We start from the raw sequence: 25,519 nt of genomic DNA on the forward strand, positions 1-25,519 counted from the left end.
TTTTCCTCCCTGCCTGTTCAGAGTCATTGTTTATTGGATCTCTCATTTTCCTCACCCGTGTTGGATATCTTACTGGCTAATGGTTTCCAGACACGACGTTGACTTAACCATTACCCGGAACCTTGTCGACCCATCGTCTCTGTCAGCAGGTTTGCCATAGTTCCTAAGAGCTGTCAGACAATCAGTCTGTCTGCACAAGGTTAATGACCTCTTTTTAAAAAAGCTTTTTAAAAATGCACGCTGTGTCTGGCTGAATATCTGGTTCTCTTTTTAGCTGGGCTTAACATGAAGCTCACATTTTAATGAGTTACTTAGTGATACAAAGAAAATAGCTTATATTTTCTTTGGACATTTCTGATACTTTATGGAGAATATATACTGTATGGCGGACCAGCTCTGCCAAATTTAAAGATAAATACAGAAATAAATAAATGCTTAATAAATAAATAAGCATACAATTAATTGCCCCCCAAAAATACAATTAACAAATAAATGTAGGTAGAAATTAAATTATACAGTGAGACATAAATGTTTATCTCTTTTAATTAGCTTCTTTATTTATTCGCCTTTGTAATAATTACCTAATTGATTTATTGTCCATTTTAATCTTCAGCTTTATTTATTTATTACTTATATTTTTAAGTATTTATTTATGTGCATGTGATAATATTTGTGTCTGTTTTATTCTTCCTTTGTATTTTTTTACTCTGTTTATTTCTTCAACGGTATTTATTTCTGCCTGTTGTTTTTACATTTTTGTATGCATTTTTGCCTCATTATGCAAATGAGGAAGGGGTATGTCTTAGAGGGTCAAGTTCTGCCCACTGGTTGGGAGCCAATCTTCTTAACTCACAGACCAAGAGTATTAAGTTAAAAGTTCTCTTTTCTGTTGATGTTGTTCAATAAAAGTACGTTTTATGATCCTTTGAGGTGGGACATATTAGTGAATATGTAAAATATGTCAAAATAAATGAAACCACTACTGTCCCAGTTTTCTAATTTCATCTTGATGAGATTTCTTATTATCTACAACCTGGATATGTCGCCAGATTTGATATCAGAAATCTGGTCACCTTAACCTATATAGCACTTTTTCAAGTCAGGAGACTTGAACGATATGCCTTATTTCACACAACTATAGAGCAATAGTAATGTTTTAGTAGGCTGGATTTCCTGAAAAGTAATCTGTCACAAGCTTTGTCCGGTTGGTTCTACACTCAAAGTGACAAAAATTGACATGAGTGGAAAGAAATAGGTCCCCACGCAAGTAGGAGATAATCTACAGAGAAGGAACATTGACCAATCAATTTGATAGAAAATCTGAAAACACACAATGTCAAAAATGGGTGTGGGGAGTAATTTACATGTTTTAAATAAAATTGCTCACATCAGTATTTATTACAGGTGTACACCTTTGGCAGAATTCTGAATTCATAAAGTTACAACTTACAGCCTGCAGTCAGACAAACTAAACATAATTGCACTTCCAGAATCTGTCTTTTTTCTTTTCAAAAGCAATCATTGGAGAAGAGCAGACAAAATTGAGAATGCTGTAACAAGGGACTTGTATAAGTTGGGTTGTTAAAAACAGAACTGCAGGTCGTCATCTCCGACCTTGTATCAAAAAGAGTTTTAAGGACTAAACTTGCTCTGCATTCTAACCACCATCACCAATATGTCTAGAAATGTTATGATTGCCATGTTTGATGTTTGAATGCCTTGCTGTTACTTTAGATGAACCATGATTGTCTTCTCACAGCTGCTATTTATTTTGAAACACTTTTTAGCATGTCAGAAACATATGCTATGTATAGCTGGATCTGTCATATAGTATAGCAACAAAAAAGACACTGGGCCTATTTTGCCTTATTATGTCTACTAAATAACCACAAGGAACAGACTTAGCCTTTTTATATTCTGAAATAGGTTATATTATGCTTTAAACTTTAACAACCTCCCAAAAATTAGAAGACTAATGAGAGGTAAGGATACGATAATCTGGAAATGTTTATTGGATACATAGATGTCTCACTCACAGAGCAGCAATTCCCCAGTGACTGCCACATTTCTTTCCAGCCTCAATGAACAGCGAAAGGCCGATGAGGTTGATTGTAGGAGCGATAGTCAAAGGGCCAATGTATTTAAGCACGAAGCCCACCAGTCCAGAAAATCCCAGGAAAATCTGGAACAAAGAGGCAACCAGTATGGCCCCCTGAATCTGTTAAAAAAGGGAAAGAGGCAACAATTTTTAACTAACAAGGACACATATTTCTATAGATATAGTTAACCATGTTTTTCAAAGATTGTTTGCATTAAATACAATTGTTTTTCCCTTGGAAGAAGGATAGCCATACTGATATGCTCCTATAAAAAACCAAAATAGTATTTTATAGGATAATTAAACATCTTCTTATTAGTTTATTAGTTAAATTTTTTTATCATCTCCAAAAATTATGTCTGCGCAACAGAATAGAGCCTCTCTGCTTTTTTTTTTTTTTTTTACTTCTCTGCTAAAAAATCCTTAAACATACATGTCCAATGGTACTTAAAAATTATTATTTTTTTTTCATTAAGTAAAGCTGTGCATACACTGTATGATATTTTCAATTGTTGCACGCAGCTACAGCTCAAACTGTACAACGAAATCGCAGGGTTTAAAAGTTCACAGCTCACGATGTATATTCTCACACCGTACGGACCGACGCTCTGATGCGATCTACCTGCTCACACTGCATGTCCAAAAACCACACTTCGCACTCAGCGCCGAGATATGGCGCTGGTCGGACTCATCAATCTGGAAGTAGAAGAAGAAATTCCTTACTTGCACATGTGCAGTGCGTGATGTTCTGGTAAATCGGCTTGTAGACACTCGTAGCTCTGCTTCAACAGCAGGATTTTCTGCCGACTTTGCGATTCCTGATCGGGAAGTGGTTGTGAGAGGCTAGTTGCCCCTCGCTACCCCCTGTATACTTGCACAACGGAAGACGCACGATAAGGCTAAAAAATTGGCTTGATAGAAAAAAAATCTTGCTCGACTTGAAAATCGTCCCGAAAAGGGCAAAAAATCGTACAGCATATGCCTGTCTTAACTTTACATCAGAGACCCCAAAAAAATAATTGTGGTGTTTCTCAAAGGTCCATCATAGGGCCTCTCTTACTTAATATCAACATGCTGTCCCTATCTTAAATTTTAATAAATGACACACAGCTGTACATTAAGATGCCACCTGTTGACTATAAACCCAATCGAGTGCAGTGAAGATAACAACACTTTGGTGTGCAAATGATCCCCTAAAACTTAAAAGTCAAAAGTAGATTGTCCTTTGTACCTTTACATTTGACTAAGCTTTTATAAATAGTTTAATACAATAAAAAAAATTTATATGTTCTGTTATACTGCTCTCTATTACCCTTGCCAGACAGGTGAAAGATGGATGGATGGATGGATGGATGGATGGATGGATGGATGGATGGATGGATGGATGGATGGATGGATGGATGGATGGATGGATGGATGGATGGATAGATGGATGGATAAAAAAATAAAAGTAGAAAATAAATACACTTATATGCCAATTAGCAGATATAGTCATTAAGTACAGCAACAGTTTTGTAAAACCCTATTACATGGGATTTTTATCTTCTTTCTGTTTTTTTTATTTCCAGTCGAGCAAATAAAGCCGTCAAAAGCTAAAAGTATGCAAGCCAAGTTCTCAGCGAAGTCATTGGCAAAAAAGGCTTTAATTGTGAACATCACATCTTAATATGTCAGGTCCTACAATAGATTTACTGCCAAAAACATGTTTATGAGTCCCATTTTGCAGCTAATAGTGTCATGAACAGCTTTCACTAAACACAATCCACTTTAAATCCTACCAAACATTTTTTTTCTTGAATTTTGTTACGCAAAATGTATTTGAACTACAGCCCATGCACAGGGAAACATAATTCTGTCAAAAAACATGCAAACATGTTAACTGTTAAAAAAATCTGTTTAAAATACTATGAAATACTAATACTATATGAAGAGCATTTTATTTCACATTAAAATGTGTTGCATAATAATCTGAATGTATATAGATGACATAAAGAGTATGAGCAGAAACTTGTAAATGTGCCATCAGAAACTTAATTTCAATTAGCCAGAGTGAATCTATGACTGCAGAATTTGAAATTAAATATACATTTGTTGAAGGTGAATTTCACAAATTTCATACTATATTTAATAGTTTGAGGCTGAATAAAAACTGTATTTAGTCATATGAAACTGAACTAGTTTTATTTTAAACTGTATTTTATTGCATTAAAAAATCAGTTTTAATTTTAGAATTCAGATTGTTGTGTCACACATTTGCTTCATTTATGCAATAATCTATTTGTGGTTTTTTCATACACCTGTTAAATAGTCCAGTTTACTGGAAATTATTGTCTTCTTTCAATGAATATTTTTCTCACCTCACATATTCTTGACATCCAAATTTCATCTAACTTTTCTCCTGTCAGGGGAGTGCTGCCATTCTTCAGCTGCATTGCATGGGCATCTGGAACAGGGCACTGCCATTTTGGCAGAGCAAGAATGGCCAAAGTTGGGGTCATGAAATTAAAAGTCGCTCCCTGAAGAATTGGTAACCTGTAAGTCAGAAAAAAAATTGCGTTAAAAGTTAGGCGAATAGGGTGCGCTTAAAGAGGTAAATGAAGACTCGAGTTTAATAAAGAGCAATTTAACTACGCTAAGAAAATATTAAGTATGAGTGGAGAAGAAATAAGAAATAATGTATATAGGTGTGTATTTTGCAGGTTTGTTGCCATCATAGCATCACTTTTTACAAATAGTTAGCCAGACAGACAGATAGATTGAATAAACAATGTCATACAGAAATATGAAATAAGATGTACTGCAGTAATTAATGGTATGAACAACTGAAAAATCTGCAAGTCACCTGGTATAGATTCTAGCCCTTAATTTTGTTGCATATATGTGTCAAGATTTGGTGCTGATGACTGCCTTGATTAATCATTTCATTCACTTGATTACTTCTGCCCAGTTTCTCATTACCGCTCGTCTGTTTCACCTGCTCCAGCCTCTATTTAATCTGCCTTCTTCCAGTTATTTATGCCAAAATTTTCAAGCCCTTGGTGAGAGTCTTCTCGTGAGTATTACTGTTTTATGATTGCCTGATCCTGCCCATCTCTGCCTTTGGACCTCTGAGCCTGCCTGTTTCTGTTCTGATCTGTTTGCCTGACCTGTCTTCAGACTCCAGCAGATTGCCTGTCTGTGGACTAAATTTGGAACTATTTCCTGACACCATCCTGGATTTCCCTTTGGTACCTCTTTGGATCTCTGATCTTCTGACCCAGACTCCTGTGCACTACCTCGACACTGGCTTTGGCTTCGCCCTCTGGATTATCCTGCCTTCCTTCGTCTGCTTGGATTGGATCTCCTGCCTGTTTTCCGGTCTCAGGGGCTTCAACATCTGGGACTCTCTGGGCAGAGCCGCCGTGTCTTGTGGGCAGCTGACCGGCTGGAACCTACTTTGGTCTCTAGGGACAGACTGAACTATAAGACCAGGTTAATGACTCACACGTTCATAATCTTCCTCTGCCAGAAAGAAATGGTCACTAACCTGTGTTCTCTTTCTCCACAGGTTCCTGCCTTAGATGCCCTAACTTTTCACTGCAGATCTGTCACTTTAAATAAACACCTTTTGAGATATCATACTGTCTTTTTGCTTGAATACTGGGTTCTCTGTTTTGAACCTTGACAATATGGTGTTCTGCTAAAGATTTTGAAGTCCTTAAATCCATATACATACACTCACCGGCCACTTTATTAGGTACACCTGTCCAACTGCTTATTAACACTTAATTTCTAAGCAGCCAATCACATGGCGGCAACTCAGTGCATTTAGGCATGTAGACATGGTCAAGACAATCTCCTGCAGTTCAAACTGAGCATCAGTATGGGGAAGAAAGGTGATTTGAGTGACTTTGAACGTGGCATGATTGTTGTTGCCAGAAGGGCTGGTATGAGTATTTCAGAAACTGCTGATCTACTGGGATTTTCACGCACAACCATCTCTAGGGTTTACAGAGAATGGTCCGAAAAAGAAAAAACATCCAGTGAGCGGCAGTTCTGTGGGCGGGAATGCCTTGTTGATGCCAGAGGTCAGAGGAGAATGGCCAGACCGGTTTGAGCTGATAGAAGGGCAACAGTGACTCAAATAACCACCCGTTACAACCAAGGTGGGCAGATGAGCATCTCTGAACGCACGTAAGGTCGAACTTTGAGGCAGATGGGCTACAGCAGCAGAAGACCAAACCGGGTGCCACTCCTTTCAGCTAAGAACAAGAAACTGAGGCTACAATTTGCACAAGCTCATCGAAATTGGACAATAGAAGATTGGAAAAACGTTGCCTGGTCTGATGAGTCTCGATTTCTGCTGCGACATTCGGATGGTAGGGTCAGAATTTGGCGTCTACAACATGAAAGCATGGATCCATCCTGCCTTGTATCAACGGTTCAGGCTGGTGGTGGTGGTGTCATGGTGTGGGGAATATTTTCTTGGCACTCTTTGGGCCCCTTGGTACCAATTGAGCATCGTTGCAACTTCACAGCCTACCTGAGTATTGTTGCTGACCATGTCCATCCCTTTATGACCACAATGTACCCAACTTCTGATGGCTACTTTCAGCAGGATAATGCGCCATGTCATAAAGCTGGAATCATCTCAGACTGGTTTCTTGAACATGACAATGAGTTCACTGTACTCAAATGGCCTCCACAGTCACCAGATCTCAATCCAATAGAGCATCTTTGGGATGTGGTGGAACGGGAGATTCGCATCCTGGATGTGCAGCCAACAAATCTGTGGCAACTGTGTGATGCCATCATGTCAATATGGACCAAACTCCCTGAGGAATGCTTCCAGCACCTTGTTGAATATATGCCACGAAGAATTGAGGCAGTTCTGAAGGCAAAAGGGGGTCCAACCCGTTACTAGCATGGGGTACCTAATAAAGTGGCCGGTGAGTGTACATTCTATATCATGTTATATTACAACACCAAACCCTGCTGTATATTTTGGATTTCATGTAACATACCAAAGCAAATGTTTATGGTTTACATGTATATCCCCTGAAAAAAAAACATAACATGCAATGTGTATATTTGTATCCAGTTTAGTTCAGGTAAGGTTTATATGGATACCATTTGGCTACAGTGAGACTTCAGCTTATCTTCCTGAAGTCCTGGATTCCCTCTCTATCAGAGAACTTCTTTTATTTCAAGTAGAGCTACACATTTTTGTGGTAGTTCACTCCTTGATTTTAACATTTAGAAAATTTAATACTTGATCTATTCTTAAAAAAATAGCTCATGCTCATTGGTTGAAAGTTGCCTTTGGTATCTCTGCTTCTTTTTCTATGTCTACTTCTGTGTCCTTAAACCCCAGTCAGCCTCTACAGATGGCCACTCACATTGAGCCTGGTTTTGCTTGAAGTTGCTTCCTGTTTAAAGGGAGTTTTTCCTCTCCACTGTCGCTACAAGCATGGTTGCTGTGAGGGTTGCCTTTGAGTCACCTGTCTTTCCTGAGATAGAAAACTTTGAACTAATCTGAATGTATAACCCTGACTGAGTTGTCTGCGTAAAGTGCCTTGAGATGGTGGGTGGTTAATTGGCGCTGTATAAATGAACTAAATTGAACTTAATTGAATTGAGAATGGGTAGAGAAAGTCTCTGAAGCACTTTTAAAGTCTTGTGACATACTGTTGTTTGGAGTTATTTATATGCTTTGATCTAAGCTACTCTTCTGTAGCTCTGTCTATACAGTAGATGCGAACGGAAGGAAATGTAATACACAGAATAAATTATAGTTTGGGGTTCTAACATGGCTAAATATGTTTAAGAACATTTTCTTATTCAAGTTGCTGTATATCATGCATATTCCAGTTGTTATTCAACTACTCCAAATGCACCAAGAAAGATTAACTACTTATCTTTCAATGTCAGTCTGTTTGCTAGGATCACATGTGACCTTTTAAGTATTTGCCAAAAAAAGAAGGTGGAGAACTTGAACAAAAGCTTTAGCTATTTGCACAGGCTGATTGATGCACAGATATGCATGTCCACCCTTTTGAACACTGTGTCGCAACACAGATGCAGGATTGCAATCGTATCGCAAGGGGCAGAGATCAACAAAGACATTCATAGAAACTATTGGTAGATCAATAGAGAAACCCAAAGGAATCCTTTTAAAGCAAATGTAGTGAAGGGAGTACGAGGATTGACCCTGAATAGGAAATCCTTCCTTTTAGCATTCATGTGGCACAGAGCCAGATCTGACTTACTCTAAAGCAATGCAAGGCGGAGTATGTAGGTGGAAGGAGATTTACTGTCAGATCCCAAATAACTAAAATCTAAATGATTCATCTACCATTGCAATAACCTGAGTAAAGAGAATGTATTGTTATATGGGATATTCTATTAGTTTGCCCGTTTCAAATAAAAAAAAAAATCAAAGCCCAATGCAAACAGGAAACCCTTCACACAATATACTGATAGATATTCATACACAATGAGGTAAGTACCTCAGAATTACAACATGTAAGCTGCCTAAGAAGTTTACGCAAACCTGAAAATTCTAGTTTATGTATCTAAACTTTGCGTAACCCATGGGCTTAATGGTTCACTGCTGCTTTGTTACCTGATTCCAATGGTAGTCTGCAGAAGAGTACATAATCCTGACACAAAGAATATGGTGGAGATGAGCTGGCTTTTTGCCTCATTGTTGTCTGCAATACACAAAGGCTCGGCGAGGATCAGAGGGACCGCAATGATTCCACCAAATGCAAGGACATAGTGCTGTGGAGAAGGAATCAGTGAGAGGGATGAAGAGACGTCAAAAGAACCTGTGAAAACGACTTTCACAGGACTAGTCATTGAGGTTACTTATGATGAAAATTACACTGCATTAACAATAGAAGGATAATGGTAAGGAAAAACTGTAAGTTAGTATCAGTTTCAATACAAATCCTTTGTGGAGGCATTTCTTAGAGCATTGTTCAAACAACACATTCATGGATTATCTATAGCCATTTATCTTGCATCATCTGCAACTCTAAGATTATGAGGGTGGGCGTGGGCCCATCCCCAGCATCATCAGTGAGAGGTTGGGTACACCCACAGGGTAACAGAGAGGCCTTGGACATATGTCTGTTTGGAATTCAGAGAACCCCATGTTTTTGAATTTGTACAGGAAATCAGTACATCAAACTTGTACAGAAAATATATGTAGATTTTCTACTTAGTTTCCTCTGCTTTCAGTGCTCTCAGCTGTTCCTCATATTTTGATTTTGATTCCCCCGCCAGTTTTCTTTTGTTTCCTGCAAGACAACGTCTTTGTAAGTTGTCTTGTTTCCTTTGTTCATTGGTGGATTCTTTTGATAGATTTTCGTACCATCTGACCATGCCTTAACCTTTTCCTCATTAGCTCTAAATTAAGGATGCTCTGGGACTGAAGAAAAATACTTCTTTGACCACAGGGACTGAAATCCAGCCACTTTACTTTTAATTATTTTTGGATTTGGTCAAATTCTGGATGTTCGATAACACTCCATATATCTTTTGTTCTGTTTATAATAAAATTTTTAATTAACCATGCTGGTTTAGTTTCTGCTTCTATGTCCTTTGGCTGTGCTAACAATATTAGGGTGACCATATTTTCATTTGGGAAAACCAGGACACCTTGGAGCGGGGGGGGGGGGGGTCTGCCTACGTAATCCTACAAAAACATGATATTTACAGTTGATTTATTAAAAATGCTTTTCAGTAAAAGTCAACAGCAATAACTCCAATAACAAATGATAATTTCATTCAAAATGTATTTATTAAAAATGCTTAACAATTCCTGTAATGAATGAATAGCACAATGAAAGAAATAATGTCTCATCTAAACATCCCTCACTTAACAATAAAAGTTAACACTAACTCTCAACTCCCAATAACAGATGATACTCAGCCTCAGTAATGAACAAAATAATGTCTGTTCTGTAAGCTATTGGAAAAAATAAATTAACAAATGAGCTAATTAACAAAAATACCTCTTGTGTAGCAAAAATAACTCAAAATGTACCAAAAACGAACAAACATATCAATAGACTATCTTTACTTTCGGTGTCCAGGTGGCCTTTCAGATCCCTTGCACCTCCATTGGACACCGAGACATATGTGCCTGCTTTGCACACTGTGCACAAGGCATCCAATGTGTCTCGACCTGGTCTGAAAGCGGGGAAACTCTTTTGTAAATCTTTGGTAAACATACATTTGCGCTTTTGCATGTTGTTGGCGTACTGACAGCCACGCTATCTATCTTCTGATTAAGAACAAGGCTGCCCGCACTGACGCGGCTCAGGGATTACGTCACACGCAGCGTCATGCGCAGTGCCCTAGCGCCTGTAGATTTAATGGTCCAATGAAGGTAACTTAAAAAATCAGGACATTTCCTCACTTTCTAAAAAAAACCCGGGACGCCCGGGACAGGACGTGAAATACGGACATGTCCTGGGAAATACGGACGTTTGGTCCCCCTAAACAATATGCTTAACTTGACATTAAAGTATAAGCTTTCTTTTAGATAAATACTGCTGTGAGGATATAAGTAATTATGATTTCACTGTTTTATTTTATTTAGATTTATTTATATTTTTTACATTGTATAAATAAACAAATCCATTGACATTCAAATTATCAAAAAATCGATTGATTAAACAATTCAGGGATATAACAAACCAGCAAGCCAACATAAACGTACAGTGTATGTCTGGAAAGAAGAGCTTTAAACAGAAAATAAGTCAAGATTCAAGTGCTGAGGAGCTGGAAAGTTTCAGAGCTCAGGTGGGAACATGTCCTAATGGGATGTTTGTTATTTTTTGGCTTCTGTAGAACAGTGTATGGTGTTGTCAGTCTGGAAAATAAGGAAAAAGGTAAAAAAAAAAAAAAAAAAACAATAAATAAATAAATAACGTTTTTTTCAAACTCAGAAAGAAAGAAAGAAACTATACAAGTACAAAAGATCTCATCCAAAGAAAGAACAATTTTGAAGAAAAGACAAGAAAGGTTAAAGAAGTAAAAATTAACAAAAGTATTTTGAAGGAAAGGTCGAAAGGACACAATGGAATGTAAAGAAGGGTATAACAGAAGGGGAGGCCAAGGAATTAAGGACAAAAATACGCCTATGATGAGGAAAGGAAGGACAGTAAAAAAGGACAACTAGGAAACGGAAAGGAAAAATAGTAAAGAAAAAAACATCAGAAAGCAGGGAAAGAAGGGGGAATACAAGGAAGATGTTATGATGGACAACAATTATGAGGTAGGAAATAAAGCCTGGGAAAAATATATAGGACATTCCATACTCAGATACGTACATTTGTTGTACGTATCTGAGTTTAATACGTGTCTGAGATAAATGCAAAATAACTGATAACACTAACTTATGATAATCACATATCCATTTTACTGTCTCATGCCTTGGTTACTTAATTATGAAACAAACTTGTGACCCTCTATCCCTCTGATTTCTTTGTCATGTCATATTTTCTATGCCTTATTTGTAGCTGTCTTGTTCTATTAAAGGGGTCATAGAATGATTATATAGGGTATTTGGTGCGTGTCCTGAAGGTCTCTGAATAGGGTGTGTAGCATTAGTTGGGCTGAAAATTGCATATTTGCTGTTCTATGCACCCTAATACAAGCCTGGTTAAAAGCCATAGAATAAAACAACAGGTTTTCTTCCTTTTAAGGTATGATCATGAATATTTAGATGAACTGTGCGCTGATTGGTTGTTTTACAACGAGCGAAGCTGGTGAGCAGAGACGCATCATAGCAACAAGCACTCACTCACTGAAACATCAAATTGTTGATACAGTAGTGTGACCAGATGTCCTCTTTATCCTGGACATGTCATACTTTTCATACCTAAACAAAACCTCCAGGGGGGAATTTCAAAATCGTCTGGGATTTTGGTAAACTACAGTGCAGCACGTAGTCGAAACACACCTGGCACTCGAACCGAGCCGTCAGCTCCGGGGCTGATCCAGGAACCCTGGCGGACGGGGGCAGAGAGCCAGCAGCGGAAGGAGCAACCGAACCCAACTAGGTGATGGTAGCCTTGACACAGGCGGCCCTGTGCTTCCCCCAACCTGCTTTACCGGCCCCCAGCCCCCCTACTCCAGCTTAGGATGGGCTGCTCTTGGCTCTCTGCTGAGGTCCGGTCCAGTCAGCGGCCCAGCAGTCGACACTTCTTAAAGCCCCCTCCCTTGAGCCAGGGAATCAGTGGGCTGGACTGCATGTAAATTTCGGGGCGTGACAAAAGTACAGGACAGAACCAAATAAGGCAACATCCCCGAGTTTACGTCAACTTAGGGCTTCGTTTGAATTTGCCCGTTTTATCGTGGAAGTTTATAATTGTGACATTGCAGAGAAAGGAGGTGTCGATGGAATTTGAACTTCTCTGTACGTCCATTTCACCCACTGAACTATCGTTGTTCATCTATGACACGGTAAACTGGGTTTGGCATTCTATGACCCCTTTAATAAACACAGAATTAAGAATGAATCAATCTAAATGCATGCTTTAAACTGTAATTAAATTTAGTTTATATCTGTCTTGGTTTACACATATAGGTTGAAACAAATATTCTTTTTTCTAGGTTTCACAGATTATGTTACTTTATACCAAAAATAAATTGTTATTTCATAATATAGTTAATAATCCACATACATGTCTGCAACATTTTTGAAGAATTAATTATATAAGCCACATACACATAAAAAAGGACACAAATCAGCTGCTGTCTTCTGCTTACATTAGAGCCACTAAGGTTTCATGGACATGAATTCGATTCACATGACAAATTTATCAGATGTGGTCAATGGCCAGACATCCTGGAGTCTGCTTAGAAAAGCTGGGTTTACTGATGGATTTTAAGCAGCACATTAGAAAGAATTATGTTGGTTTACTGCAGTATATTTAAACACATTTTTTTATATCTGTATTTTTAGTGATAATGGAAAAAATAGCAGAAACATTAAATTGCATGAAATTGCAAAACAATTCTGTGTAAAATGCAGTTCATGCTTAATATTCTATTTGCTGTAAAATAAATATATACATATTTTATTACAGTATACCAACATTCAACTAACCAGATTTTTTTGCTCATATAGTGATTAAAGTTTTTTTTTTCCAGTTATCTGTCAGTAAAGCCTAAAAATACTAGCAATTCAGCAGGAAAACAATTAAACTTGGCCATAGCAATAGAGAAGGGCTCAAAGACTTACCAAGACAGTGAAATTGTATGATTAAGCTTTTACAAAAAAAAAAAAAACAAGTATAACATCAGCATCTAGAGAGTCTAAACTTTTGACGACAAAATCAGAATCCTTACCTGTTGGTTGTTTAATTCAATCAAAATATAGCTTATTGATCCCAAAATTAAATGTAACTCTCATTGAGTTTTTTCCCAACATATTGTTTTACTGTGAATTTTATTTATAGTTTTATTTATAGTTCTATCTTCTCTCCTTCATTTAATATGATTTTGAATGAAGAAGAAAGAATTTAAGTAATTATCAGCCTCTGAATATGATTACTCATCTTATATCTGAAGACCACATGGTCTAACTAAACAGCTGAAAGAAAAACTCTTCATTTATTTATATATATATATATATATATATATATATATATATATATATATATATATATATATGTATATATGCGCAGAACCCTCAAACTCCCAGGCCTCTGGTAGAGGACCCGAGCTTGAGGATGACACATACCACCCCACAAGGGGTGAGAGAACAGTTTTGTTTGTTATATATATATATATATATATATATATATATATATATATATATATATATATATATATATATATATATATATATATGTATATATATATATATATATATATATATATATATATATATATATATATATATATATATATATATATATATATATATATATATATATATATATGTTTCAAATCCCTTAAATTTTACATTTGACATTCTCATTTGTTAGTGCTATGTTTATTTGCATTACTAGTTGCTTTACTAGTGTTTCTATTGGATATTACTTTGCACTCAACTGCTTGTAGAAAGCAGTCGTATTTGGCAAATATTAGCGTGGTGGTACATAGTACATATTAGTCAAAGAGGTTTATATAGTGTATTTCAGTGGCAAAACAAATCAAATTGCTGTACATGAGGAAAACAAGTACATCGCAGTAAGATAAAGACAACATAAATTATTAGAGAAAATAAAACATAATAATAACAATAAGACAATGATGTAAAAAAGGAAAATATTTGATTAAAAATAGCAGATAAAAAGACAGATTAAGATGTCTTCTCCTCTTTCACTGTAAAAACAATTATGTGTTTTCTATATGACATCAGCGGGGGGGAAGCTTCTGCCTAGCTCCGCCCAGTTTCTCATCACTGTTCATCTGTATCACCTGCTCCAGTCTCTATTTAACCTGCTTGCTCGTCATTGCCAGATTATTCGAGCCTTCGGTGAGAGTTCTCTAGCGTACCTGTTTGTGTTCTTATTGCCTTATCCTCACCTGTTCTGCCTGTGGACCTCTCAGCCTGCCTGTTGCTGTTCTGATCTTTTTGTCTGACCTGTCTTCGGACTCCTGCTGGTTTTCTGCCTGTGGACTTAATCAGCCATAATCCTGACTTTGACTTGGATTTCCCCTCTGTGCCTCTTTGGGTATCTGATCTTCTTGCCTGGACTCCTGTTAAGCTCTTCAACACCGGCTTTGGCTTTGTCTTCTGGATACTATTGCCTCCTTCGTCTGCATTGATCTGTTTGTCAGCCAGTTTAGCAACGTTTTAGCCCTGACTCCCAGGACTCTGGGCATCTGCTTTTGGTAATCTTTTAGTCAAATCCCAACCTTTGTTCTGGGCACAGACTGAACTCAAAAACCAGTTTAATGACTTACACGCTTGTAATCTTCCATAAGATTTACGTTGTCACTAACCTGAGTTTCGCCCTCTCCAGAGATTCATACTATTGCCCTACCTGCTAAGTTTTAGATCCGACACATACAAATAAACTGCTTCTAATTCTGGGTCCTAAGTTCTGAGTCCGGACATATTGATCTTAAGAGCAATGTTTTAAGAAATCTTCTGACAGCAGACTTAAAAATTAGGTCTTAGTCCCGTGAAGTTTGGGTTAGTACATAACAGGCTAGTAAGGAAAATCTGAAACAGCCTCTCCTTCAGTCAAAATATATGATTAGTCAAAGAATGTGTTGTAACATTGCACATTTTATCACCTGAAAAAGTCAAGCTATGATGATATGTAAATTAACTATGAAAAAGATAAGAATGGGGGCTGTGAATTAAGTTCTCCAGGGAAGCGGCTTGAAGCGAGCGCCATAAAATAGGAGGTCTCCCGGCTGCAGCCATAACTGACTCTATTTTTGAGTGACTTTGATTAAGGAAATACTTTTGTGTACACCATTTTTAGCTTTCGTAAACAGACTGAGTAAAGATCCCACTCAGGCCTTCATAAATTAGCTATTTTCTTCTTCGCCCAGATCAGAGAAATTTGGCTGATACAGCTTGTTAATATTATATAGGTGATGTGCCTAAATAAAACTTGCACTATGTATTTTTTTAGATTGTAATTTATTTTATTTTGTTACTTTTTGAAGTGCAAATATTGTGGTTGGGTTGTAATCCATAAAAAGAACATTGATATGACTGGCTCATATTAATCAGTGAAAAATATTTTTTGATGTGTCCAAAAAATCTTTACTGAGTGCCACAATACTTTAATTTTTTTTAATGAAATCCTTGGACCTGTGTTTTTCTATGGTCCAACACTGCTGTTGGTTGATCTAACTTGACAAGCTGATATTTTTTTTTACCTGAAAGCCGAGAAGAATGCAGAGATACCATGCTGGCCTGTCATTGAGGGAGTAAACCAAATCTATCTCTTGGTCCATTGTCTGTCCCAGCGACTCATTATTGTGTGGCTCCGCAATGTCTGTCAGCTGTGGTTGATCGTCACTGTCCTGAGAACAAAGCACAGGAAAAAGAAACATGGAATCAAGATCATTATTTACCTTTTAGAGGAATGAGTGGCTGAGATCTCACGAGAGCTGTGCGTAAGTAAAATGGCGACATACATGTAGTTAAAATCAAATTCACTCAGGTAAGTACAAGTCAATAATTGTAAATTAAACAAAGTAAGGCTTGGTAGAAGTCCTGCATAAGGAGTCTCAAGCCCTGAGAGAGTCATTGAAATACAGTCAAGCACAGCTAGCCTCAGTTACCGCTGAGAAAGAAGCGCTGAGGTGAGATGTCACAAAGCTCACAGAGGGTATGAAATTGCTGTCCGGCAAAAATAGGAAGATAAGAAAATCCATTTTGGACATTCAGTCACTATTTATCAGAGACAACCTCATTTTCGCAGGCCTTCTGGAGCAGCAGGAGGAGGATCCCGAGTTGACTCTCTGTGAGTTTCTCCAACAGAAGCTAAAAATCCGGATCAGGTAAAAAACATCACCAAAAATATCAGGATGTGCTCGGACATGAAGAAAGCAAACAAAGCAGTAGTCAGAGAAAGAAGCCCAATTTCTACAGTGGATTAAATTCTGCAAGGCTTGAATGGATTTGAAATCTTCGACAAATTTGATCTCAAATGGTGATACCCGCAATTGCTGTAATCCCGATAGTCCAGAGAGATCCCAACATTTGCAGTGCACAACTGAGTTTACAGATACAAGAGACTAATCAGCCAGTGGGTAATTACAACACGAGATCGCTAACGCTGTGGCAGGCTTTGAAACAGCTGAGAACATCTCAGATTACCTGATCATACCTGCACCAGACCAGGAAACACATGACAAGCATCTGAATGGTGTTGTGAAAAGACTTTCAGAATGTGGCTTAACACTAAATTAGAGTGCCGGTTTAACCTGGACAGACTTGTTATCATGGTAATGTAGGAAGGCATCGAAAATACAGAGGAAATAATGAGAGCTGTAGCGGAGTTTACATTGCAGAGGCGAGTAGATTCTTGGGACTATAAGGCTTCAACAGCAGGTTCATACCACAGTTTACCACACTCTCAGAACCATTACGACATTTACGGTAACTCAGAAATAAAGTACATTTACATTTGGGACAAAACAAAAACACACATTTAAAACATTAAAAGCTGAACTAGCTAAAACGGATAGCCTGGCTTACTTTGACATAGAAGCCCCAACTAAAGTTCTTGTTGATGCAAGCCCTGTATGCTTGGGCGCAGTGCTGATTCAAACACAGACAGGAAAAAGAGGTAGCAATCTGCTATATACCGGTAAGTAGTAGCCTAACAGACCGTAAGCACAAGTACTCTCAAACAGAAAGAGAAGCCCTAGCACTAGTATGGGCATGTAAAAGACTACAACCATAGTGTGGGACATCCAACCACAGGCAAAGGCCCAGCAGGGGAGATAGGACACACAGAACAACTTCAATAAGACAGAGCAGACAAGATCACTACACTATTCAATGCAACACCACACAAAGTTGTTAGATTAGAAGCTTATTGCCACCAGAACACCACACGTCTCAAGAAATATGACACAAATAAGACCAACGAAGGAAATAATAGACAGGAACCACTTGAAAGAGAGAAACCACTAAAGGATGCTGCTGCTGTTGATGAGACATCATGTTCACTTCCTGTTTTGACTGCTGACCTATATTTTGTGGTTCTGCTCAGGCGCTCTTTCTGAGCTGCCTCAGATGAATAGATCTCTATTTGATCTCTAGAGTTTTAAGATACTCACGTGCTCCAGACTTTAGATACAGATGGGAGCAAGTATGACAGAGATCTAAACAATAAGACCAACACCGATCGGATCTGCGTAGGTCTAACTCAACTTGAAGGCACCAATTGGGATCTCAAAAATGCATTAGAAAAGAATGTAATTTGTTAAACTTAATCAGAAAAAGGAAATGTAAAATCTAATCCTATTTTCAGTGGAAAAATAGAAAACTAAACATGAAATAGAATAAGGAAAAAGTTTATAAAAAGTATGAAAACAAATATAATAATATATTATGTATGAGATTATATAGTTTTGTCAGGGTTTGGTTGAGGATCCAAATGCAGAGGCAGGAAGGCAGAGGTGGGTGTTTTGTAGACTTAATGAGTGGTTCACAATCAACTGACGCAGGAATCCAAAAGTCCAACATGAGAAAAGTTAAATAACCAGAACCATGGAGACATCAGGGGAAAACAATCACGACAAGGTAAGACAAAGTAACCAGCACTGAGGAACGGCACAAGGAGAGTATTTATGGAAGACTGAACAAAGAGAGGACTAACAAGCTGATTGGGGGCAGGTGGGAAGAGAGGAGTAAAGAAAGAAATTGGGAAAAGGAGAGCAACACAAGAGGGCAACAGAGGGCAACAAATAAAAACCTAAGAACTGAAATATAACCAGAAAACACAACAAAATAGGAATTAAACCAATAAAACATGGAGCAAAGTAAAAAGGAAAACTCAAAAGAAAACATAACAGAACCAAGACTATGACAAGTTTATAGTTAAGAGGTATTTCGAGGTGCTTTTTTTCCTGGATTAAATGGTTTAACTTTTTTTATTGCAAAATAGTTTTTTACTTTCAACCATACAACAATAATGGAATAAAACTCACTCCGTAGTTTCAGAAACACTTTTGTTTATAGGAGCATTTAGAGAAGCAAGAGAAGCACCACTTAGCACTCCTGTGAAGCAACTTCTTCACCTCTTCCCTTCTCACATACACTTCATTACTTTATCATTTAGACATCCAAAACACAACCAAGCACCTCATAATTCACAACCCCACATGCAAACTGTGTGAATCTGTAGTGCAAGGAGAACCAGATACAGCTTGTGGGAAATACAAGAAAAAAAACCTGCTCTTAATAATATTCAAAATGACTAACAATTCATGTCAAGTTTTAACACATCCCATGTCGTCCAAAAAAGAGCCAGGTGAATAAAATCTGGCCCTTTTTTGAGAATTTTGCGAGTTTATGATATGGTATGTTATACAACACCGACAGGAATTATATTTATTAGGTTTGAATAAAGAAACCACATTGCTGCCATCATGAGAGCATGTTTCAGCAAAGTTTTTTCAACTGCTATCATTTGAATGGCTAGTAGCTACTAAAATTATCCTATGGAAAAATGTTTACCTGCATAACAATGGAAAATTGGCAGATGATATAGAAGTGAGAAAAATAAATCAGCATTCCAAAACTTGTTTAATGCAACCTTTTTAAACTGTACTTTTAGTTTTAGTAGCCTGATAGAATTAAAAATGCAGGCTATAGTAAAACTTATAAAGGCTCAAAGCCACAGTACATCACAAGAAAACGCAAGAACCTACGATGGAGGGATCTTTTTCCCCTAGTGTTGCAAGCAAAGGACAACTATGTAAATGGAAATTTGAAAAATGTAATCCAGAAATTAACCTAAAAATAAAACTTAAGGTGGTTTTCTTAAATTTTATGTTTTTTAAATATATTTTTTTCATATTGTATTTGTTACATTATATTATTACTTCTACAAATGTTATCTTGTCAGTGTTTAGTTTTTAATATAATCTGTGTTCAGATTGAGTTTAACAAGTGCAATCTTTTTACAAATGAATTTCTCTTAACATCAAGCCCATTACAAATGCTCACTTTTGAGGCGCACATTGACTGATACACTTTTCTTGCTAACATCCATGCAGACCAATAGAAATGCCCTTCACTCAAGAGGAAAGCCATCCCCAGACATGAAGAGAATCTGATCTGGAAAACGCAATTTGAAAAGAAGACTAACCGTAAAACCTTAAATGAAAACTTTGAAGAAATAAAAAGTAGTAGTAAAAATTTAAAGAAGTCCAGTCATATTCAGATTTCAAACTTCTGAAAGTACTTTAATTATGAAATATTATATACTGTTCAATAAATTATAAGTGTTTTTAAATAAGAGTAATTTCATTTGAATGTGCTTTACTTGCAAAGAACACTACTGACACCTACCAGTTTGTGACGTCACAATGCGCTATTATCCACGCCATCTTGAAAACATTCTTCAAAATGTTGGCTACATATTACATGTTTTTTCTCAGGCCAAAAGTTCGATGGCAAAATTATTATTGTTCTTATGGTTAAAGCAATTTTAACATTAAAGATTTTATTTTTTTTAATTATTATTATTTTATTCAGTGCTACACTCCTTGTGATGTCCTAGCACAAGCTCTTTCTGTTTTTTTTTTAATAATCCCCTCTGTCTGTTAATATTATGTAAAGGGTACGAAATACCTCTGCACTCAACTACTTTTACTCCAACAACCCCAAAAATCCAGCACAGCCAATTACCTTTAAGTTACCTATTCATTAAGAAGAGGAACAACTGCAAACCTTCTAAAACACTGCTGTGTCTCTAAACCAGGGTGCTATTTCACAAAGCTGAATTCGACAATCACAGGATAAGACATAAAGTCAGACTCATCCTAGACTGATCTGTGTATGCTGGCTTCATCCATACTACAAAAGGCCAAGACAGCTTCCTAAGGTACAGCTATGTTTTTCATGTACAACAGTACATGAAATATGGAGAAACAGCCCGTATGTCTGCGCTCCCTCTGTCACTGTGGTCTAGAATGCCTTTAGATATCTTGGGCTCTGGTTGCCTACTGTATTTAGCGGTCCTGCAGGGAAAGTCTGGGGCCACACACACCTGCTATAGAGCATATTTTTCATCTGAAGAATCTTTGTAAACCCTTCATACATTAGCATGCCTGTGCATACATACCACAGGCATTTGGTTCCAGGTGTTCATGAATACATACTAACAGTAAATTCTAAGCTTCAGCTACAGATATATTCAACCTTGAAAAAATATTGTGTAATCACCATCGTTTTTGCTTTCCACATACATGTAGTGACTTGTATAAGTGATACTCGTTGCTGCTGAAGCTAGTTGGATGTTTACTTTAGTTATCTTTTGTTTCCGTTGAGCTGTTGCTTTGTTCTCTGCTTTCTGTCCCTCTCATCACATGCAGGTGTGGAAGCAACTTCTAGGAATTACTGTATATCCTCTGGGTTGTCTATTTTGGTGGGTTTTTTCTTTCCTCTCTTCTCCCTCTTTTCTATCTCTGTCTCTTTCTATTTCCCCTTATTTCTTATCCTCCCTCCCTTTCTCTCCCTCCGTCCCATCTCCATGTCCATGGCATACGATTTTACTCCCTAAATCATATACAAAAAAGATTCATAGATACTCACCAATCAGATGCTTTTGGCAAACCTTAATGGTCTGCTTGTGAAAGTAATTCTTTTGAGCTATTATCTAGCCCTGGGAAAGAAAAAAATAGATAGAGCATCCATATTTATAAAAAAAAAAAAGGTTTTGTGAAAATTTTCTCCCACTTTGCAATACTGTCACATAAAAATGCAATACAGGACACTGCATTTTCAAAGGTTTTTTTTCTGCCTGCTTCTGGCCTTTTTTTTTTTTTTTTTCAAATTTTCATTTAAAAGTAAAATATTTTTATTTTAACCTATAGAGCCCAAATGAGGTAAAAGATTTTAGCTGAAATCACCTGTTAAAGGGTGAAGATTATATTACATTTGCGGTTATAAAAATGATTAGGAATACACATTTTTCATCCTCTGACAAGTCCTAATAGTAATTTTTAAACAATATCTTGTTTAATTTTGAAACATGGTAATTGAAAAGCATTTCCATTTTCATGTTTGCCTCCTGACCAACCACCAAACACGTCACCCGTATTTATCAAAGTAAAAAGATGAGCTGTTTTGACATGGAAATCAGTTCCAAACAACTGCAAATACACAAAATAACTTTGACGGTTTGCAGAAATTTTACAAATCCTTTGATATCCATTATAACATTGGCCCTCAAAAGGATGTGAAAATCCATTGCAGCTGTTGTACAGACACGGAAAGTGGGAAAAAAGAAAGCCGGAAAACTAGCAATGACAAAAACATACTCCTATCTGCTGTGTCTTAAAGTTTTGCTGAAACACAGAATATTCTGAACCTTTCTAGAAATCAAGTAATAAAAACACTTAATGCAGTCTTTTCTCTTCGGATACAACTTTTTGATTAGATAATAAATAACAGTTGCTGGGATGTTGCAGCAACAGTCTTCCTGCATGTTTTATAACACACACACATCAAATCCATCATTGACAATGGGGGGGCCTGGCTGCGTGTTACAAAGAGCACCTTTAATCATGTCTCATCATTATTCACACACAAGAAATATGTGACTGAGACAGACAGAGCGGCAAAGCCATGTGGTTTCCATTTCTCTCTCTGTTTTTGATGTAGGCTACTCTGATGTGGCAGTCTCTCAGCAGGTAACGAAATCAAAACAAAATAACTCCAGAACAAGCATGTGTGTACCTTTACTCCCAGCTACTGGCTGAAGAAATGATATGATATTTACAAAGAGCAGGGGTCTGAAACCTTCACAACCCAAGGAGCAGTTATTTCCTCAGTTTCCTCTGCTTTTTGTTGAAAATATGAACTGGTTCTGAAGTTATTAAAGACATTGAGGAAGGTCCAAAGAGCTACTCTCTGCTCCTGAGACAGACACTGCTTTTTAACCATGCTTTAACAGAATAAAAAAAAAAATCAACTCACGAAACAGGCCTAGACAAAGATGATGGATCTTATATTTCTGAATAATATATATTCAGCTGAAGTCACAGAAAAAGGAATCCACTTGGATATGGCTTAGTAGCCTTTAACTTTGATGTGATTGTCTATAATTTTCTTTATAATCTTTTGAGACAACTCTTTTATTTGCTTACTTTGGTCCATATTGAGCTCGATACACACCATGTCACCAAACAACACAGTGACTGCCTGTAGACATATAAATATATATGCTCACTGACTGATTAAAAGTTGTAGAGACATGTGAGGCTAATTATTGGAAACACCTTGATTAAACATATAATTTTGATCAGATTATTTTCAGTCATTTTTAACTGTACCATCATCTCTGTCGGGGCCTGTTTTATTTTTTTTTCTTAATTCATTCCGTTGAAGGATGGTTGAAAAGCAAACTTTTGACCTTTATTTGTCAATTTTCATAGAAATGTTATATATTAATACTTTTGTCAGATTCAAGTTAGTTCTGTGACTTTTTGTTGTTTGACTATTTGTTTTTGTGCATTTAAAATGTTGATACATCATATATGAATTATACTATATATTAGCACCAGAGGTGGCTAGTTGCTAGTCACATTACTCAATTGCATTTACTAGAATAACTAAGAAAAATGTACAATTAGAAATAGTTGTATTTTAGCGTATTGTAGACTATGTAATATTACTTGAGAGAAATTTCTTGTTGTCTCAAATGACCACAAGAAACTTGAGATTTTTACGCTTACTTAAGTAAGATGTTTGGGTACTCTACCCACCTATAATAGCAATTCTTAAAAAAAAAAAAAAAACAATAACCTATGAGAGTTTACACACTTCCGATTAATTTTAATCTTTTAATCTTTTTGATTCTATATTTATTATTATTTTTTCAATATTTATTTAAGAGCTATTTCTTCACCATAGAGGAAATTAAATTATTGTTTGAGTTTAAAAGAAATGTCAACTTGATGTAGTCAGAGAAAAAAAAGGGAGCAAGCTAAAATATTTATCTGAATGAATGGACAGATGGATGGAAGCAGCTTATGTGTGGTTACACATTCATTTACTAAGAAATGTGCCGTTTTGACATTTAAAGCAATGAAAACATGAACGGGCACACAGAGCTTAGAAAAAACATCTGCTGGATACTGACAACTAGACAATCAGAAAAAAAAAAACACTATAATTTACTGATACTGCGCACCAAGTTTGTGGACAGGTGATTTTGTGTGCAAATGACTGATGAATTTGTGGTTTGCAGAGCTCTGGTTATGACGTACTTCAGATTATGTGTAAATTTGCAGTAGGACTTAAAGGGAAATGTACTGTTCATTCAAGCGAAAACAAATTCACTAAACCTGCATCGACTGGATGACTGTTATTGCTTAACCTTTTGCTTTTGCTCCACTTTAAAGGGGAAAATCATTGTATGTTTGCTCCATAATATTTTAAGGAGTCCTTTTCTCTTTTGCTTAATGCTAGCCATACTATTTATTGTTGTACTTGACAACACATAATGATTATCATTTTTCTACCAACTAATGTTTAAAAGCTAACATTTAGCAAAGTAGGGAGTATTTTTTTTTATGAATCAAGCCTTTGTCTTGGGAGTTTTGAGCTAATCTACTCTAGATACCAGAAACGGCAAAAGGAGTGAGTCAACCTGCCGTCCCTGGGTGACAAAACAAAGACTTTATTGTGTAAATATCAGAAAAAAAATTAATAAAGTGCCTTTTTGCTAAATAATCAGGAAAAAATACTAAAATCTCTGACTTTCACTGGTTAATATGTTAAGTTTTAAAAATAAAATAGCTTGTTTAGATAAGAAAATATATTTTAATTTTCCTTTAGTTTTGTAGTAGGACCATATCTTCTCCTTTCTCATCGAAATGCATGAAACACAAAGGCAAAAAGGTAAAATTTTCATTGCTGCTTTGTGCAGATTTCTTGCGTACAAAGGTACTTAAAGTTGAAGTATTATGATGATTAAATTCCATCTTAATGATGTATGTAAGAAACGTGGCTTTTTTTGAGCAAAAATCAATTATTACTTTCTCAAATACATAAGCTTATATTCTGCTAAACTCTATGATTCTGAAGGTTGGTCATTAAAGGGGGGCGATTGCCGTTAAGGGGGGGATTGTCTCCTGTAATACCTGAAACCTGTCTATGATTGTTAAGGGTCGGTCGTTAAGGAGGTATTGATCACTGGCTGGAGCGGGTTGGTGCCTCGTTCCTCTGTAATGGGGTGGGGGGTGTGGTGATATCTGGAAGGGATCATCTCTATAACTGAATTGTATGTTTTTGGAAGCTGGAATCTGAGTCCACCACCTCTGTTTAAAGTTGTTTTTTCTCTGTTCTGGACTCAGAAAATCTGCTCACTGACAAAGTGATATAAAGCAGATCCTTCCTTCAGATCTGAGGAAAACAGGGACACATTTGTCAGACACTTTTGGAAGTCTTTGAATTCAAACCGCCTTCATCAAAGCACTGATGTAATAAGACTAATAATTGAACACTTTAAAACAATAAGCCAATGAACTTGGAAACAGCCAGCAGGCAGCAGATGTTTCGCTCTGACTTCACCCTCCCCACAGAGAAATCCTCAAACTCCTATTTGAATATGAAAAGTTAAACTTATGAGAGAATAAAGTTAAAGAAAAATGAAAGAAAGTAGCTTAACAAAAAAAGAGTTTTGAAATAAACACCAAATTAACAAAATAAAAAAACAATAAAAAATGTATTTGTTGCCCAGAGGCACCAACCAAAAAGGCAATTGA

The 25,519-nt window shown here is 36.7% G+C and overlaps 1 protein-coding gene across 1 annotated transcript in view; it reads right to left on the minus strand.

The window, feature by feature from the left end:
• si:dkey-106n21.1 (solute carrier family 23 member 2) overlaps positions 1-25,519 on the minus strand; it is an 81,335-nt gene that overhangs the window by 45,095 nt on the left and 10,721 nt on the right. Inside the window, exons 2-5 of the mRNA XM_038280454.1 lie at positions 15,944-16,090; positions 8,703-8,860; positions 4,456-4,630; positions 2,037-2,218 (exon numbers count right to left, since the gene is read on the minus strand). Of these exons, the coding sequence (XP_038136382.1) occupies positions 2,037-2,218; positions 4,456-4,630; positions 8,703-8,860; positions 15,944-16,090 (662 nt within the window). The remainder of the gene's footprint in view (positions 1-2,036; positions 2,219-4,455; positions 4,631-8,702; positions 8,861-15,943; positions 16,091-25,519) is intronic.

The sequence above is a fragment of the Cyprinodon tularosa genome, unplaced genomic scaffold, assembly GCF_016077235.1.
Source record: "Cyprinodon tularosa strain WSP-4 unplaced genomic scaffold, ASM1607723v1 ctg160, whole genome shotgun sequence".
Classification (NCBI taxonomy): domain Eukaryota; kingdom Metazoa; phylum Chordata; class Actinopteri; order Cyprinodontiformes; family Cyprinodontidae; genus Cyprinodon; species Cyprinodon tularosa.